This window comes from Berghia stephanieae, chromosome 2 (genome assembly GCF_034508935.2).
Source record: "Berghia stephanieae isolate SIO BIC M18660-M18661 chromosome 2, UCSD_Bste_1.3, whole genome shotgun sequence".
Lineage (NCBI taxonomy): Eukaryota > Metazoa > Mollusca > Gastropoda > Nudibranchia > Aeolidiidae > Berghia > Berghia stephanieae.
The window spans coordinates 60915492-60934122 of record NC_088361.1 but is presented as its reverse complement, the minus strand read 5'-3'; the positions used below and the strand labels follow the sequence as shown (position 1 = coordinate 60934122).

Here is an 18631-nt window from a genome sequence, read left to right as displayed (position 1 = left end):
AAGTGCGTGCATGGGCAATTTTGCTGGGATTGGTCCGTTATAAGAAGGAATATTTCTAACCATACGAAGGCATTATCGGACAAAAGCAAAAGACGCGTTAATTGGATCTTTTGGTGTGACTTGAGCAATGTAATTTCTACTGACGAGCCCTCAGTGTAGCCCCGTTTTAAATTTTGTATAAATCACTACGTCGTCCGCTTTGCGAGCGCCCGAACCATAGTCCAAAGTTACATTTGTGAGGTGGGCTCTCATCCTTGGTCTTCTAGTCTTCTAGATCCTAAGTGACAATAGGCCAAAATCACGATCCTAAAACAATCAAGAGGGTTGTTTTTTTCTACCAGTAGTATGTGAATGTGAACAATTGTGGTATATTAGTTGAGGAATGACAGCAGCTTCTAATGGTTCTCACACTACTAGGTTATGACGATCTATCCAGGACGCAAACTTATCACCGCAATCGTGCACCGTCGCAAACCTGCCCGGAAGCTTCGTCACAACGCACTGTTAAACTAGATGCTCTGCGGTTTCAGGCTCTTGACCACAACGGGTACATGTTGGACAGGTGGCAAGCCCCCACTGACGATGTGCGCGTGCCGTTAAGCAGATTCTCGGCCGAAGTCGATTGGCTGCCACCCAATGTCTCCTCTTGCTGGTGAAAAATCCTCGCAACTTCTCCAGTTTCGAGGAGTCGATGTCCCCATCCCCCTAGAGGGATCGAATTCGTCCAGATTGACTTCCATCTCGTATATGCAGCTCTGTTCGAAATTATGGAAGCTACGTACAAGGGTTGCCTGGACTTATTTCTGCTCGAAACAGGGGCACCGTTCATTATGCGCTTGAGAGAGGTATCCCCATTCCTTTGATCTTATAAAGCCATTTGTTTGTAATCGTATCCAGACGGACATCGGGGGGGGGGGGGGGGGGGGGGGGGGGGCTAGATTGCTTCCAATTTCGGGCCCCATTCTCTAGGGTTGTTACCATCGTGCATTGACTTGCGAAGTTGCATCCACCTTCTCAACGTTTTTGCTTGTACCCAACACTGGAGCACAGTACTCCGCGGTGGAATAGAATAGTGCCAGGGCGGACGTCCTCAGGAGCGCTTGACTAGCACCCCAGGTTGATCCCACCAGCTTCCTCAGAAGACTTGCGTTTCTATGTCTTGCGGGCAACTCCGAGATACACCTGATAGGTAAGCTGCGGTCCAGCGTAACACCCATGTATTTCGGATTCGACTCGTATGGGAGAAGCTGGTCCCCGACGAGGATGTTATGGGTGTGTCAGCCACTGCATAAGTGAAATGCAATGGCCACGGCTTGGAAGTGTTCATCTTCAGGTACCACTTGTCAAAGTAGGATTTGAGTCTGGTGACGTCTCACTGAGTACACTCTCGAGACGGGTCCACATTTTACTTTGAGTAACGAGCGCCCAGTCGTCTACGTATCTCAGCCTCAGGGAGGAAGTGTTCGGCATGTCGCTAATGTGGACATTAAACAACACTAGCGCAAGAACAGATCCCTGAGTTTCCTGAATTTGCTCGTAGTGTCTTCCAGCGCCACGTGGAATTGCCTCTAAGATTGAAGAGAAAAGCTTCCATGTCTTTTTGCACCTTATGATTTTGCAAGTTTGAGCATTAACCCTCCGCACACCGTACCGCATCAGAGCACTGCGCGCATTCATTTTTAAAGCACATTTTAACACAAAGTATAAGTTCTATAAAACAAAATGCGCTAAGTACCGGACTAACAGTCATCTAAATAACAACTAGAAACCATCAAGGACCACGCAAAACATAGAGGTTTAAAGAAATTCATAAAACGAAGGCTCGAACACTGCCGTTTTCTAAGACGCCACGAGTCGTGAACTGATTGTCACAGTAAAGGTTGTTCACAATTATCTTATTAAATTTTATTTTATTAAGAACTGAATTCATCTCACTCCAGTTATATTTCAGTAGGCTTAGATAAACTTTACCTTCTAATATTAGATCGTCTTTCCTTTTATAGCCTTCCCTCGAATTAATTTCTAATTAGTGAATACTTTTCGTTCTACATTCTGTCACGTAGCCACTTATTATAAAAGCTGATAGGTCTAACATTTGACACTCACTTTCTCTCCACAATCTATGCCGGACGGCCAGTCACTCTATTCCTATATATATATTGTAAGATTTTTATCTTTTGGGACTTTGTAGATATTATATCTACACCATTAAGACGCCGGAGCTTTTAACTTTGATTGTATAATCTTCAAGGATCAAACCCAAGCCCGCTGTACTACACTATAACTTCTTACCAATTGCCTGGAAGTGGAATTTTACGAGTCCAATCCTGTTATCAGAGGAATAGATCATCCAAGCCCATCAACTGCCTGGAAACGTAAACTTACGAACCTGAGATATTATCATAAGTTACGTAAAATATTCATATCTCTATTTGTAACTGCCACGATCACTGTTTATCTCTTTTAATTAAATTTCATCATTATTTTTATTTCATTGTAAACAAATCGTTAATTGTTTTTCATTTATAGTAACTAGTAAATTCTGGGGCCTCATTCTACATATATCTTTATGCATAGTCGAGTAGCTCTTTACTCACTTGAGACCATGACACTGATGACCTCCCCCCCCCCCCCCCCCCCCCCCCCCTACACTACGGAGAAAGCCATCGCAAGGTGTCTCCATGAAAATATCGTCATCATGTGATTTCAAATTTATACCAAATTTAGTCCCAAATCTATTGCATCAACTGATCAGAAAAAAAATCTTGAGAAATATCAATAGGTTGTTTGTTTTTTTTTTTTTGTTTTTTTTAATAGACATTAGTGATTCTTATTTATTTTATTTTAATTATTTATTTTTGGGTCAAGAACTGTAACAATGATGATAATAACGATAGTGATCAGGATGATCAGAAAACCTATAGAGACTCGTATTCAAGTTTTCGCGTTAGAAGTTCACTCGTTATTAAAATCGTTTACGAATAGTTATTTTATATTATATCACTGTTCATAATAATAGTTAAAAATATAATAATAATAATATAATATAATAATAATAATAATAATAATATAATAATAATAATATAATAATATAATAATAATAATAATAATAATAATAATAATAATCATAATAATCATAATAATAATAATAAATATATAATAATAATAAATAATAGTAATAATAATATAATAATAATAATAATAATAATAATAATAATAATATAATAATAATTAATATAATAATAATAATAATAATAATAATAACAATAAAATCATAATAATAATCTTAGTAATAATAATGATAATAATAATAATAATAATAATAATAATAATAATAATAATAATAATAATAATAATAATAACAATAATAATAACAATAATAATAATAATAATAATAATAATAATAATAATACTGCACACTGCAAGTGCAATATGAGCTCTAGGTGCTTTACATTTTTTTAAAATCCTATATATGTATATGTATATATAATTAAACTATTACTACAGCTATTAGATACAGACGGATACATGTTCAATATTTAAAACGCTATCAACGTAGAAATACATTAAGAAAAAATAATCATAATAATATAATATGTCGATCTGACATAATTTGCGTCATTCCCTAACCACAAATGCTAAGGCTAATGATAGCCAAGGCTGTAGGATAAGATAATAAATGACTGAAGTAGGTATTCAGACATCAATAATAATAATAATAATAATAATAATAAAGAAATAACATGTATTATCTTTAAAGCGCTTTAATTTCTGCCTTATTGATCGGACATTCGACATTCGTGAAACCCAGCATTTTATGTATCGAATTTTGGACATACTGTGTTTGAATTTGATTGTCTTGCGTGCAAGAGAGATAGAGAGCAGCTCACGGGTATACAGTGTTTGTCAAGTTCATTCATTTCACGCAGTGAGCAACCCTCACTTGTCGTGCTCGTTCTTTAATGATAATAATAATAGTAATAATAATAATAATAATAATAATAATAATAATAATAATAATAATAATAATAATAATAATAATAATAATAATAATAACAATAAGAAGAGATAAAAAAAAAAAACAACGCTGCTGGCGGCTAGGTACTCATATTACCCCTGAGTATGGCGAGAGAATGTGAGTAAAGAGCCTTTTCCAAGGACAGAGTGAGGCTCGAACCCAGGACCTTCCGATCCGAAAGCGAGTGTCAAACCACAAGACCACATAGCCACAGAGTCATAGAATAATTATAATAATAATTATTATAATTATAATTATAATGTCAGAATAATAATAAAAAAAATAATAATAATAATAATAATAATAATAATAATAATAATAATAATAATAATAATAATAATAATAGAAGAAGAAGAAGAATGATAATAAATGAAAATGATGATGATGATGATGATGATGATAATAATAATAATGATGATGATGATGATGATGTTAATACATTCTAATGTAAAACTTCCCAGTTAGCAATAGTTCTTACTAATTTGGTTGAGTAAAGTATGGTCATACATTTGCCATAAATCACTGTTTACTATTGACGGATAAAATTTGTACCTCAACCATCCAACAAGAGGTTTTTATATCATAGGTAAAGTAGATCTCCCCAAATTCGTACGCTTCAGAGTGTGTCACATAAAATCTTTTGTGTGTGTGTGTTTACATAACGCTCTTTTTCACGAAGTATTGGATTTTTATTAATCAGAAGATCTTGAACTTTACATAAAAATCGACATTCATACCAGTCATTATGAACTGTTGTTCAAAATATTGTCAGAAATGATGCTAAACGATCATCATGTAGGAATTCGGTTCCTTTTCCAATGTGTAACCAAGTAGTCTACCACGATTTTTCACACAAATCTATTAATTTGCACTACTAATAAACCAATTCTGTAAAAATATTTCCCTCTAATACTCGTGTACAAGTTCGATTTTAATGATAAGCAGAGATGTTAAATTTGTCATTTACATAAGTGTTAGTAAAATAAATATCAAAAGCTTTTTAAGTGTATTAATCTCTCTCGTGCGGACTTGGGGCATGCCCACTTTACCTCATGCCCCCAAATCAGAGCCTTGTCCAAAAACCGTACATGCCTCTTGAAAATCCGAACTGTTGATCCAAGTATCCAAAAGATCACATTAATTTCAAAATGTCAGCATTTATACAGCGCATATCCACCTGATGTGATTCTAAAATCAACAAAGGGTTCAAAACCAATAGTACCACCGTTTCAATATGTGTCAATGACCATTACTATCATGCCTTTTGTTTTATATTAATATGGCTGTCGTTTGATCAAGGAGAAACCTGAAATGTCCAAACCATTCGTCTTTTTACATAAACTGAAGTTGAAATTCTACCACCTTATTGTCATATAAACTTTATTTTGAAAATATATTAGGCTGAATGACTATAAATTTAATGCTGTACGGGTTTGGGGCAAGCCATGTACAGGCTGGGGACATGAGCATACTTATTTGGGGCATGGGGGTTTGGTAATCTATTATCGTTGTTATTTTGTGACGTTAACTAATAATACCTCACATTTATTTGCACCAAATCAATCAAAAGACGTCAAATAATTGAGTTTCTCAAACAGTGGAGAGTTTAATTGAATCAATCTGTAGTTAGAGCTGTTAGATTTGAGGTATGGAAAAAGTGTTCAGATTTGGAGCGACCTACCTTATTGTTGTTAACTTAATTCTGTTTTGTATAATTTGTGCTTGTTCTAAATCCAGAACTATTGGCCACTTCACAGATAGATTGTGTCTTCTGTTTATCCAAAGACATACCTTTTGGAAATACAGATGACCTGGATATTTAAATATCCTCTGTCAAAAATATAGCAGACGATTCACCAGTTAACTGCCGTACTCTGGAAAAAATCGTATTAAAAAATTTGGTCAGAAAACTCGTCCTTCAAATATTAATAGATTTCAATTACCCTTATCTTGGCAAAATCTCTCAAATCAGGGATCTGGAAGTTTCAGGTTTGAGAGTTTTTGACAAGATGATGGTCATTTAAAACGATTGATATTTGAAGAACGATTTTTTTCTGGCCCAATTCTTGAATACAAGTTTTTCCAGAGTACGGTGGTTAACTCATTAAATACTAGAATGAAGCATGATCAGACCTGTTAAAGCATACTTGTACATAATGAATCAATTTTTATTTTGTTGAAAACTTTGGAGAAGCAGTTTTTTATTCTTTTAAACAAAACCTTTCTATCTATTTCTTTACCCAGGTCATAGGAACCCAAACAATGTGTCGTTGGCATTAAGCCCAGCATACCTGCAAACAACACAAGCTTATGCTTTGCCGCTTTACTCAAACAACAACAGTGCCGTCGCCAGCAATTCTTCTTCTTTCTACAATATCAGTGACAGAAACTCAACCGACATGGCTCCATGCTCAGACTGTGACGTCGACTTTGACGATTTGTACCGTGTACTCATTCAATGCTTTGTGCTCATCTTGTTTGGATACCTAGCTGGGAGAACAGGCCTTATCACCTCGTCACAAGCTGCTGGTCTCAGCATGTTTGTCTCCAAATTCAGCCTTCCAGCACTGTTGTTGAAAAATATGATTGAGCTGGATTTCAGTACGGTAAGATGTGCTAGTGCTATAGCTAGATAAGTAAGGATATCAATGATTTCCTTGGATACAAACACACCATGATCGATGACTTATTTTAATGCTTAATTTATTCCCCAGCAAGCCATAGGGAACAGAATTTCCATTTAAACATTGAATGTCAACTCTTACGCATTCTTTTTGTATACTGGCATTCTGAATTCTTATAATAGCCATCACCGCCTATAGGTACATATTTACACTGAAATAGAGTAGGGTAATATATTATGTAAAACTACTCACCAAAGACTCACAGCTTGAGATCATTTTCACCCACCCAGTCTCATAACACTCTCATTATCATTTGAATTTATAATAAGACACATTATTATGGAGCCACTGATGCCACAGACCAGATGCACATTCCGCAGGGTTTACCCATTGAAAGTAAACAAATGTGTGGTGTCTTTGGCAGAGTGATGTGCTGTCTCGACTTGATAGAAAGTCAAATGATATTGATCATGATTAGAATAGGTGACAATAGTTGCAAAACTCTGGCCATATCATTGGGTTCTTGAATAAAGCACTGTTCACATATTATCCTACGACTCTTATGTGAATGAGTAACTAGCTATATAGACAGTGACAAATATATTGGAAGGGGGCTGGCATTTTAAAATTGTGTAACCGATGACTTGTACAGTATGAAAGTAAAATTTAGTTCCATATGCCCTGCAGTTGGGGGAGGGGGGGGGGGGTTCAATGAATCATCGTTGTGAAATGCATTTAACATAATGTTATGCTGGAAATGCAGTGTATAGATGTGTATATTTATTTATTCTTTTAAAAAGCAGTAGACAGACAAATCAAAAAAATATATAAGAAAATAATCATCTAAAAAAATTCATCCTGCCTCTACTGGGGATTGAGCCTTAGACCTTTTAATTATTGGTCAGACCGGTTATCAGGAGGTCTGAGGTTTGATCCCAGGTCAAGGCAGGCTGATTTTCTTGTGATGATTTTTTCTTGTATTATTCTTTCTGCTTTGTCTTGCACTGTTTCATACACACTTTTCAGATTTTTGTGGCCCTGTATTGAACAGTTTTACCCGTACTTAGCTGGAGTTCTTTTCTTTGTAGGATATGAATATGTATTTGTATTATGAAAGACGATATATGATGATGTTATTCTTTTCCTTTCAAATCATTCTATTTATTACTGTTTTAGAAATCATCCGAGTGTCTCCCTCTTGTAGGGATCCCATTCCTATATCTGTGTGAGGCCTTCTCAACCTAAGACTGTGCATAGGAGTAGATTTATGATGGGATTTTCGACGCCAGTTTTCCATCTGTTGCAGGGCAGGCATTGAACTCTAAATCTAGCCAACTGTCCTTTTGTTTTGCACACTCTCTATCTTTTCTCAGGCATGGATATTACCTAAAAGTGCCGCTAGTGCTGTAAAAGTTCTTAGTTAAATTTAAAGCTTAAACCCAATTCTGCCCAAATATTGAATCACTTTTATTTCCTGCTGTTGATTTTGATCTTTTCTTTCTATTTTTGTACTATTTTTCTTTTACAAACGCTACCATCTTCTTCTTCTTCTTCTTCTTCGTCTTGTGGAAACCTCCAATATTGTCGAGGATCACTCCACAGTTTGTAGTGTTTTACATTTTAAACTTGCTAAAACTCTGCACATAATACTAAAACCACATAGATTAAAAAGTCACGTTGTGAACTCCAGCAATCGCGTGAAGGCATGTTGGCAACCGTTTTCAGCCACTTCAGCTGGGAGGCTATTCCATAGTCGGGCAGTGGAAGGGAAAAAACGAATACATGTGGGCGTCTGTTTTTGATGTTGGGATGGTTACTCTTGCTGTGGGTCCCCTCGTATTTCTTGTGCCGATATCTTTGATGTCGTTTGGAAGTTTAAGGCACGAATTTTTGTAGTAGATCTTGTGGAACAATTTAAGTTTATCTATCTTTCTTCTCTTTTCCAGAGGTTCAAGGCCAATCCGTTGTGATATTTCAGACGCACTTGAGAAAGGATCGAATGTGTTTGTGATGCGTCTTGCTGTTTTTCTTTGGATGTTTTCTAAGGTGTCGATGTTTTTCTTTGTATATGGGTCCCAGATTGAGCTGCCATACTCCAAAATTGGTCTAACAATAGTTTTAAAAGCAAGGGTTTGAGTTGTGATTGGGCATCTTTTTAAATTGCGGGTGATGTAAGCGCTTGTTTGATTTGCCTTTGAAGCCAGGTGACATATGTGGTCATTCCATTTGAGGTTTTTAGCAAACTCAATGCCAAGGTATTTTGCTGTCTTTACATGTTCCAGGTTTTGACCATGAAGTTGGTATTCAAATGTTATAGGTGCTTTCTTATTTGTGATGGTTAGAACATTGCACTTTGATACGTTAAATTCCATTTGATTTATTGTTTCCCATTCTTGTAATTTAGCTAGATCGTCATTTAGTGTTTTGCAGTCGTCTGTTGTTTTTATCTGATTATATAATACTGTGTCGTCAGCAAAGAGGCGCACTTTTGACCTTATACCTCGTGGAAGATCGTTTATGTACACTAAAAATAGGACGGGCCCAAGGACTGAGCCCTGAGGTACGCCCGATGTCACCATCCCGATAGTGGAAGTCTCGCCGTCGACAAGAACTTGTTGGGTGCGATTGTCCAGAAAAGTTGCAATCCATTGTAAGGTTTTGTTCCTGATACCAACGTCATACAATTTCTGGATTAACCGATGGTGAGGGACCTTGTCGAAGGCCTTGGCAAAGTCCAGTAGTATTAGATCAATTTGACCACCTTTATCAATAGCAGCTGACAGATCATGTGTTAATGATAGAAGTTGAGTTTGACATGAGTGGTGCTTCCTAAATCCGTGCTGTTCATCACAAAAAATACTGTTAGTTTCGAGATATTCAGTTATTGAGGATCTCACTATATGCTCCAACAGTTTGCAGCAAATGCAGGTTAATGAAATTGGACGGTAGTTTTGAGCCCTGCTTCTATCACCTTACTTGTAGATGGGTTGGACAAGAGCGTGCTTCCAAACAATTGGTATGTCTCCCGTTTCAAGAGAGAGTTTGAACAAATGTGTGAGGGCAGGTGCAAATTCGTTACTCAATATCTTTAAGAGACGGGATGGTATTTTGTCTGGGCCACATGCTTTCTTTGGATCTAGAGTGGCGAGGAGTTTGGAAACGCCCTCTACTGTCACATTGATTTCGGCCATAGTGTTGGAATCGTTTTCTTCGCCTTGTAGTTGTTGAGTGGTAATTTTGGTATGAGCTTTTGAAGCAAAAACAGAGCAGAATTGGTTATTAAGTATGTCTGCTTTTTCCTTTGCATCAGAGTATAATACACGATCATGCTCAAGGGGCGCTATACCAACCGAATCGCACCTCCTACTTTTTATAAATTTCCAGAGCTTTTTGTTTGAGTCTTCACTAACAAGTTCCTTAACATGATTATGATAGGCCTTTCTACTCTCTTTTTGTGTTTCTTTTTTCAGTCGGGCATAATTGTACCAGTCTTTCTTACTGTTGGACTTTCTCGCTCTGCTCCATGCCTTTTGTTTCCGTCTAGATAATCGTTTGACGGTGGTGTTTATCCATGGTTGGTGAAATTTCCTTGAGCTTTTCTTCGTTGGTACATGTTTGGTCATCATTTTGTTTAGGTGGTCGTTGATGGCAGTCCAAACATCCTCAGTGCTTTCTAGATGTTGATTAATTATGTTTTCACTAAAAAGACGTGTTTCTGTCCGCATTTCGGCGATATTTGCCTTTTTCCAAATAGTAATAGGGTGTGATTTTTTTGTGATTTTGTTTGCTTTGATAGTGCTTTCCGTGATGAGAATGTCATGGTCACTAATGCCTGGAATGGTTGTACACTTGACAATTAAATTTGGTCGATTTGTGATAAATAAGTCGAGGATATTTGTACCCCTTGTTGGATTTTTGTTTATTTGACTCAGGCCAAAATCTTGCAATTTGTTAATAAATGCTTGGTTTATAAATGAAGGATATTGGTAACTGATTATTTTTTCTTGTTCCCAATTGATATCAGGTAGGTTCAGGTCTCCGCTTAACCAGAGTACATTTTTCGGGTCTAGGCTATCAATACAGCGTGTTATCTCAGTCATTTGTTCCATAGTTGAGTTTGAAGGTGTTCTATACATAGCGCCCACAGTGAGTAGGCCTTGTTCTGTTTTGATATTTACGATCACCGATTCTGATTTTGTTTGGATGTCAAGCTTTATTACTGAGAGGTTCGTTGTTGTTGCAACCATCATACCTATCTTCTCGGTCTTTCCTGAACACGTTGAAATATGTCTCTGGTGGAAATATTTCACTGTCCTTTATTTCGGAATGTAGCCATGTTTCCGTACCTATGATTATGTCTGGTTTTATTTCTGATATCAATTTCCAAAATTCCGGTAGTTTTGGAATTAAACTTTGAAAGTTTATGGTCATAGTTCTCAACATGTTTCTCGGTTCACCATTACGGTCACTGTTAGTTTGCCTGTTTGCTATTTTAAGCGTGTTATGATTTGAGTTGATTTGGTGATTGATTCTTTTTATTTCATTTGGCCTCATATTGACCCTTCTTCCCCCCTTTGTTGTTATTGTCTTATTTTCACAAGCCACGTTCTCATTATGTTTATGCATCTCATCAAAATGATCAGGTGTTGTCATTATGTTTTGTTGATATGTTGATGTGTCGTTTACTATTGGCATGTTGTTGTGAGTGTCGTTGAGTGGTATGTTGATCAGAGACCTTGGGCACCGTTGTGTGTTATGTACTTTGAGTGCTCTATTAGTATGAAAGGGTGGTGGTCTGTGACCTATTTGAATATTTATTTTTCTTCGTTTCCGCACACCACCACGACTTGGTCGTAGCCGCTGGATATTACTACTATTATTGTTACCGTGATACCAAGACGATTCTGTGTCATTCCAATAAATGTTGTCGTAATAAGGATAAAAATAGATATGGCACATCGTGACTAAAAATCTTAACGTAAGTGTAAACAATAAATGGCTAGTACAATACTTCAAACAATGGGATCTACACCACTAAAATGTTAATTTATCTAAAAATCCTCTTATGAATTTCCGAGAAATATATATCACAATGTAGAATAAAACTTTATTAAAACGACTGTATAAAAATATTCCAGACTTTTGATTTAGAAATCAATAAAAATCACACAATTCGGGAGAGAAATAACAACACGGCTGCCGGTTAGGCGAACTACACACAATGTCATCATTTCTAATCACCACCACTACCACTAACAGTCAATATCTTCATCATTTGATTGTCAATATATTGATATTTACCTTTTTTTTAACCAAAAATTTCACACATCTCAATCCTCCAGGTGAACTGGATGTTCCTTGTAAGCGTGTTGATAGCCAAGGGTTCACTATTCATCCTTGTGATGGGCATCACCCTTCTTGTCAAACATCCCATCAATCTGGGATATGCTGGCCTCTTTGGAATATTCTCTACACAGAGCAACGACTTTGCTGTGGGCTACCCCATTTGTAAGTCTTTTATTTTTTGACCTTGATTGATGTTAAAAAAACAATGTATGCAAATTTGTATAGTTGTTTACAAGAGGAATGATAAGAGGGAGAGAGAGAGAGAGAGAGAGAGAGAGAGAGAGAGAGAGAGAGAGAGAGAGAGAGAGAGAGAGAGAGAGAGAGAGAGAGAGAGAGAGAGAGAGAGAGGAGGGAGGGAGGGAGAGGAGAGAGAGAGAGGAGAGAGAGAGAGAGAGAGGAGAGAGAGAGAAGAGAGAGAGAGAGAAGAGAGGAGAGGAGAGAGAGAGAGAGAGAGAGGGCTAATTTTTTAAAAATTATGTTATTTGTTTTAAAACGAAGTCATTGATGTTACTGGTGGTTTGGATACAACTTTCCATAGATGGAAATTGTTTTCGACTTTCTGTCAGTCTTTGGATTGTGAATATTTCCAATGTTTACTTTTTGATATTTACTTCCAGTGTTGAATAATAGGACTCAAGAGTTGTTTTTGGACATTTTGAAATCACATGGATTTTTAATTACTTTCTTCTTTTGATCTCCAGTGCAAGCATTGTATGGCAAGTCTCATAAAGAATACTTGAGTTATCTGTACTTGGTAGCACCTATATCCCTCGTCCTGCTTAATCCCATTGGGTTTGCTATGTTAGAGTTACACAAGACTCGAACTGAGCATATTAAAGATGTAGGCCAGGGAGGTAGCCCAAGGACGTCTGATGCATTTGAGGCTTTTGGTAGAGTGACAAAGGGGGTCATCACCAATCCCATAGTCCTCATGACCTTCTTAGGAATCATTGGTCATTTTGTCTTCAAAGGGACTGTGCCACCTTACTTGGACGATATTTTAACAGTATTGGGTGAGGAAATTATTATTTTGTTTTTGTTTATTTCTGTGTATTTTTACTATTTTACTATTTTTACTTTGATTTTTTTAAAAATAAATTAAATAGTATTATTTTGAAAACTGCTAAAAACAAATTGCCTAGCAGACTTGGATCAGAAAAGTAAATATCGAAAAGTTGTTCTTTTTTTTAAATTTATTTTTTGAGGACGTGGTTGTTTTGTTTTTGTTTTTTGTTTTGTTTTGTTTTGTGTGTGTTTGCTGTTTTTTTAAAAATTGTTTACATCAATATTATACTCAGTAACTTGGAAAAATCTCTTGAACATTTTTTCTTATCATTTTGAAATTTATGACAATCTCAGAACCTATGATGTTATTTTCTTCTATATTTTTTTCAGGTCAAGCATACAATGCATCAGCCTTGTTTCTCCTTGGTCTCAGTATGGTTGGGAAAATCAAGGGCAACCTCGGGATCGGTCTTCTTGTTCCGATTTTACTTATTACAGCTAAAACGTTTGTTATATTTTTCTGTGTAATTGTCATCATCCTTCTCCTCCTCCTCCTCCTCCTCCTCCTCCTCCTCCTCCTCCTCCTCCTCCTCCTCCTCCTCCTTCTCCCCCTCCTCATCATCAGAATCATCATCATCATCATGATCTCATTAGCATGGATTGCCAGTCATATTTACCATAATCATCAACATCATTATTCTCCATCATGCTTGTCAGCATCATCATTATCATTGTCATCATCATCATCATCATCATCATCATCATCATCATCATCATCATCATCATCATCATCATCTCATTATCATCAAATGCTATTGCGATCATATAGTTGTCATAGTTACCATAAACATCACCATTGTCATCATCATCATCATCATCATCATCATCGCCGTCGTCATCATTATCATCACTACTGTCTATAATATGATCATATATGTCTCTATCACCACTGTTATCTCTCTCAAGTTTCATCATCAATATAATATAATTTTTTTTCAGTATTATTCTTCCCCTGGTAACATGGGAGGTGGTGGCTAGCCTCGTCGACTCTCACAATGATACCTACTCCCTCAGCATGTATGGATTCATTTACGGCACTTTCCCAGCTGCCCCATCTGTCTACCTGTACGCAAACAACTACAACATTGGGGAGGAAATTGTAAGTTGTCTTTAATTACTTGGTTTATTCATTTACTCAGTCAATCCAAATGATGGACCAATTTCTTATTAATGCTATGCATCTAGTTAAAATATTCATAACATCCACCAGCCAGACAGATAATACGTACCAACACATAAAACTGACAAGTATTGAACAACACTACATGAGAGATGTTGAGAGGAAAGCATTTGAAATTTTCAATGACAAGACACATCCTTTAAGATATGAATTTACTATCTGGTAGACAATATTTAGAAAGAAAATGTAGAACAAATAGATGTAAATTTACTTTCATACCTTCTGCGATTAAAGCAATAAATAAAGCTATGTAATATCGTCGTCATCATTATCATCACTACTATGTATAATATGATCATATATGTGATATCTCCAGATTGCCCGCGGCATAGTGTTGGGAACCTTTCTCTCAGCTCCACTGATGTTTGTCTCAGGTAAGATGGTAACCATCGTCGTGACTGACCACATGAACCATCGAGATGAACTCAGCGAGGCTTGCTTTGATATAAGCATTATTAGCCTCATTGCATCGGTAAGCACTTGTGTTTTACATCTAGAATTTATATGAGCAACTACATAATGCATTTGACAGAAAAGTGAGTGGAGCAGGCACTTACGATGATAATAGCAAGAAATGAAGTTGTAGAATCACGCAATATTGAAGCCTACTCAATGTTTCAATTGCCTCTGTGATACATGTTTGTGTTGAGGCTAGACTCATAGTTTAATGGCTAGCTTGCCAATAAACTTTTGTGGTCTTTGTGTATTGACCTCATGACCTCAGGAAGTTGCATGAGGGACTCAAGAAAGAAATTATGTTTGATACCATTTTTTTTTTTTGAGTCATAGATAGTGCCTATTATTTTCTTGTTAACATGCTCGACAGGAACAAACACAGGCAGATATATGTGTGAATATAGGTGCAATGGCTAAACTGAAACAGAAAAGAAAAATAAATTGAAGAAAAAAAAAAGAAAAAAAATATCAAATCAAAACAATTAAAAATCAAGGTATAATTTTCTGATTTCAGGATAATCTGCTGAATTTGTTTTTTTAATGCATATTTTGGAATTTTATGCTATTTTTAGGTTCCTGTCAAGATGAATGTCAGATACACTAATATTAAATGTTAATATGGTTAATTACATATAGAAATGATTATCTAGTATACCTAAAAAGATCTAAGTAAGGCCAAAGTTCATTATTTTGTATTCGTTATTTTTCTAAAGAGGCACGTCTCAAGATCCTGAATGCATGATTATGCATGTTTTCTCTGTGAACATTTGCCCTTGTTAAATTTATATTAAGAATGAAGTTTAATAATCAGATCTGTTATAGATGCACAAGCATTATGTCATTCTTCAATTGTGAAGGTAGCACTTGTGTAATTGATGTAAGTGGAACCAGTAGATGGATAAATAAACTAAGGGCTTTTATCAATTTAGAATGTTCTATATGTCTGCATATGAAATTTAAAACCTTAGTTTCTGCTAATTATGAAAATTTAGTTTTTATTACCTTTTTTATACTTCTATTTTTTTCTTTTAATCAAGCAGTACTAGAAATGAAAGTTTTTGGAAAGTTTTATTGATGAATGATTGAATCATGTGTTTGTATTTTTTAACTCTATCTCTCTTTTCAGTTGTGGGTGCTTGCTGTTTTTATTTTTGGAAAGAAATGGCGAATAATTCCTCATAGATTTACTTTTGCCTTGATTGGTTCACAGGTAACTAATTCAGTTGTGGGATTATATATATTTAAGTAACCCAATGATTTTTGAGTGTTGATAAATATTATAGTTGTTTTTCTTTCTACACACAAAATTAATCGAAATCTAGTCATACATCATGATGAATACAAAATCACTTTTAAATATTCCGTCGACTGTTCTTTTCTGATATGACCTTAATGTACGTTCTGTTAAAACAACCCTGGAAACAAACAAAATTGTTTTACTTTGAATGCGTGATATGACAATTGCATATCTGATCATTTATTTTTATTTTAAGGATGAGGACTTTAGGACTTGCCCACCTGGCTTGTAATTTACATTTTGTACTTTATTTATTTATTTATTATTTTTTTTTACAGATTCTTGCATGTGTAGGAATGATAGCATATCACACTCATGCCCGACATGATCCTAACTGTGTCTCCCACTATCCTATCATAATTCTGCTACTAGTAGGCGTATTTAGTGCGCGTGTTTGGACTGCTCTGATCTCGGCCATCATGTGCCTCATTCTTACACGAAGTCTCTGCTCTGTCTTGAGATACCAGGTCTGGTTTTGGTTTATTGGATTTGGGTAAGATTATATTTTTACTTTTTTAAAAATTTATATAGAGGTGTTAAATGTTTCTGATGTTCTTTTTTTTTTTTGTTTGTTTGTTTGTTTGATTTTTGTTTTTTTTGTTTTGTTAAGGGGGCTTATGGATGCAAATTGGGTCAATTTGGGTGAAAATTATCAATTTTTGGATATGACTGTCTTTAATTAATTTATTCAATTCCTTATTTCAATTGAACCGAAATTTTTGCTGAATGAATAGTTTAAAACAGTAAAAAAAAAAATGCAAGTCAAAACCCCTACCCAACGTTTGTGGGCTCAAAAATCTGATAAATATTGGGTTTTTCTCAAAACTGTTATCTAATCACCATAAACATTTTTGGGGACTTGACCATTTAAAAAATATTGATGCTAGAGCTTTGAAATTTGGAACCAAAATAGCTGATATGTTATTGCAAATAGCTGGCTACTTTGAATTTGTTTTTTTTGAATAGTTTTGGGGTAAAAAATATTTTTTCTTTTAAAAATTGTTTTAAAAAAGTAAAGAAATTTATTTATTCACATTTCCAAAAAAGTTTCCTTAAAGCCTTTGAGAGTAAATATTTATGAAATTAAGTAGACAGCTATTTACAATTATGCTTAAACTTAACATAAAAACTTCAAAGAAGAATGAATTAAATGGTGAAGTCCCAAAAAAAACTTGTTTATTTTCCAAGATGGCCACCATTGCCATGGCAACGAAGAGATTTTCAATTTTTGTTTTTTTACCATAAAAATTATTTTTACATGATACCTGATGTATAAAAACCATTAGTTTGATCAAATTGTCCCAAGTAAGGATTTTGTATTTTTAACGTCGAGCCCCCTTAAGGGTAAATTTCTTGATTATTCTTTTCTTTTGAATTTTGATGTCTGAAATGACCATTATATATGTCTTATAAATGCGTTGTGTCAACATTATTATTATTATTATTATTATTATTATTATTATTATTATTATTATTATTATTATTATTATTATTATTATTATTATTATTATTATTATTATTATTATTATTATTATTATTATCACCATCTTTATGAAAAAAGAACCTGTTTTATCCCAGAGTTTGAAAATGACAAATTTTATTTTGTAAATATTTTTTACTGAAGTAAATTAATAGCCTATCTTTCAGTCAGATTTCACCCACCCTTCTAAGAAGCAGACATTTGTGTAATAGTAGATATACTTGCTTTCCATTTCCTATATTATGTTAAATACTTCAACCTCTTATCAAGCCCTTTGTTCAAGGGATATCAGTTCAGTTTACTATATGTTGACAATCAATCATCACGATCATGCTATACTGCTTAGTTACTTAGAAGCATCTAATCCAGGGGGTTTGTAATTGATTTATACCATGCGATCATGCACGCTCTCAACAGTAATCATTGGCCCTCTATTATGTATGCACTCACTATAATAATCTTTCAATCTTTTTCCCACAGAGGGCCAGTTTTCTTGACCGGTGTCATTTTCATGGTGGGTCAACACAATCTTGTGAGGGAGGTAGACCCGACATTCCACTTTGGCTTGTTTCAGGTAAACGATTACTTCTTTTTTTCCTCTTCTTCGTCTTCTTCTTCTTCTTCTTCTTCTTCTTCTTCTTCTTCTTCTTCTTCTTCTTCTTCTTCTTCTTCTTCTTCTTCTTCTTCTTCTTCTTCTTCTTCTTCTTCTTCTTCTTCTTCTTCTTCTTCTTCTTCTTCTTCTTCTTCTTCTTCTTCTTCTTCTTCTTCTTCTTCTTCTTCTTCTTCTTCTTCTTCTTCTTCTTCTTCTTCTTCTTCTTCTTCTTCTTCTTCTTCTTCTTCTTCTTCTTCTTCTTCTTCTTCTTCTTCTTCTTCTTCTTCTTCTTCTTCTTCTTCTTCTTCTTCTTCTCTTCTTCTTCTTCTTCTTCTTCTTCTTCTTCTTCTTCTTCTTCTTCTTCTTCTTCTTCTTCTTCTTCTTCTTCTTTCTTCTTCTTCTTCTTCTTCTTCTTCTTCTTCTTCTTCTTCTTCTTCTTCTTCTTCTTCTTCTTCTTCTTCTTTCTTCTTCTTCTTCTTCTTCTTTCTTCTTCTTCTTCTTCTTCTTCTTCTTCTTCTTCTTCTTCTTCTTCTTCTTCTTCTTCTTCTTCTTCTTCTTCTTCTTCTTCTTCTT

The 18631-nt window shown here is 35.2% G+C and overlaps 1 protein-coding gene across 8 annotated transcripts in view; it reads left to right on the top strand.

Moving 5' to 3' along the window:
• Positions 1 to 18631, top strand: part of LOC144965274 (lysosomal cholesterol signaling protein-like) — a 57759-nt gene that overhangs the window by 15885 nt on the left and 23243 nt on the right. For all 8 annotated transcript variants that reach the window (XM_078900438.1, XM_078900444.1, XM_078900440.1 and 5 more), the window contains exons 2-10: positions 6263 to 6624; positions 11985 to 12150; positions 12690 to 13001; positions 13384 to 13498; positions 13993 to 14152; positions 14550 to 14705; positions 15816 to 15899; positions 16265 to 16479; positions 17947 to 18040. In XM_078900438.1, the coding sequence (XP_078756564.1) occupies positions 6263 to 6624; positions 11985 to 12150; positions 12690 to 13001; positions 13384 to 13498; positions 13993 to 14152; positions 14550 to 14705; positions 15816 to 15899; positions 16265 to 16479; positions 17947 to 18040 (1664 nt within the window). The remainder of the gene's footprint in view (positions 1 to 6262; positions 6625 to 11984; positions 12151 to 12689; positions 13002 to 13383; positions 13499 to 13992; positions 14153 to 14549; positions 14706 to 15815; positions 15900 to 16264; positions 16480 to 17946; positions 18041 to 18631) is intronic.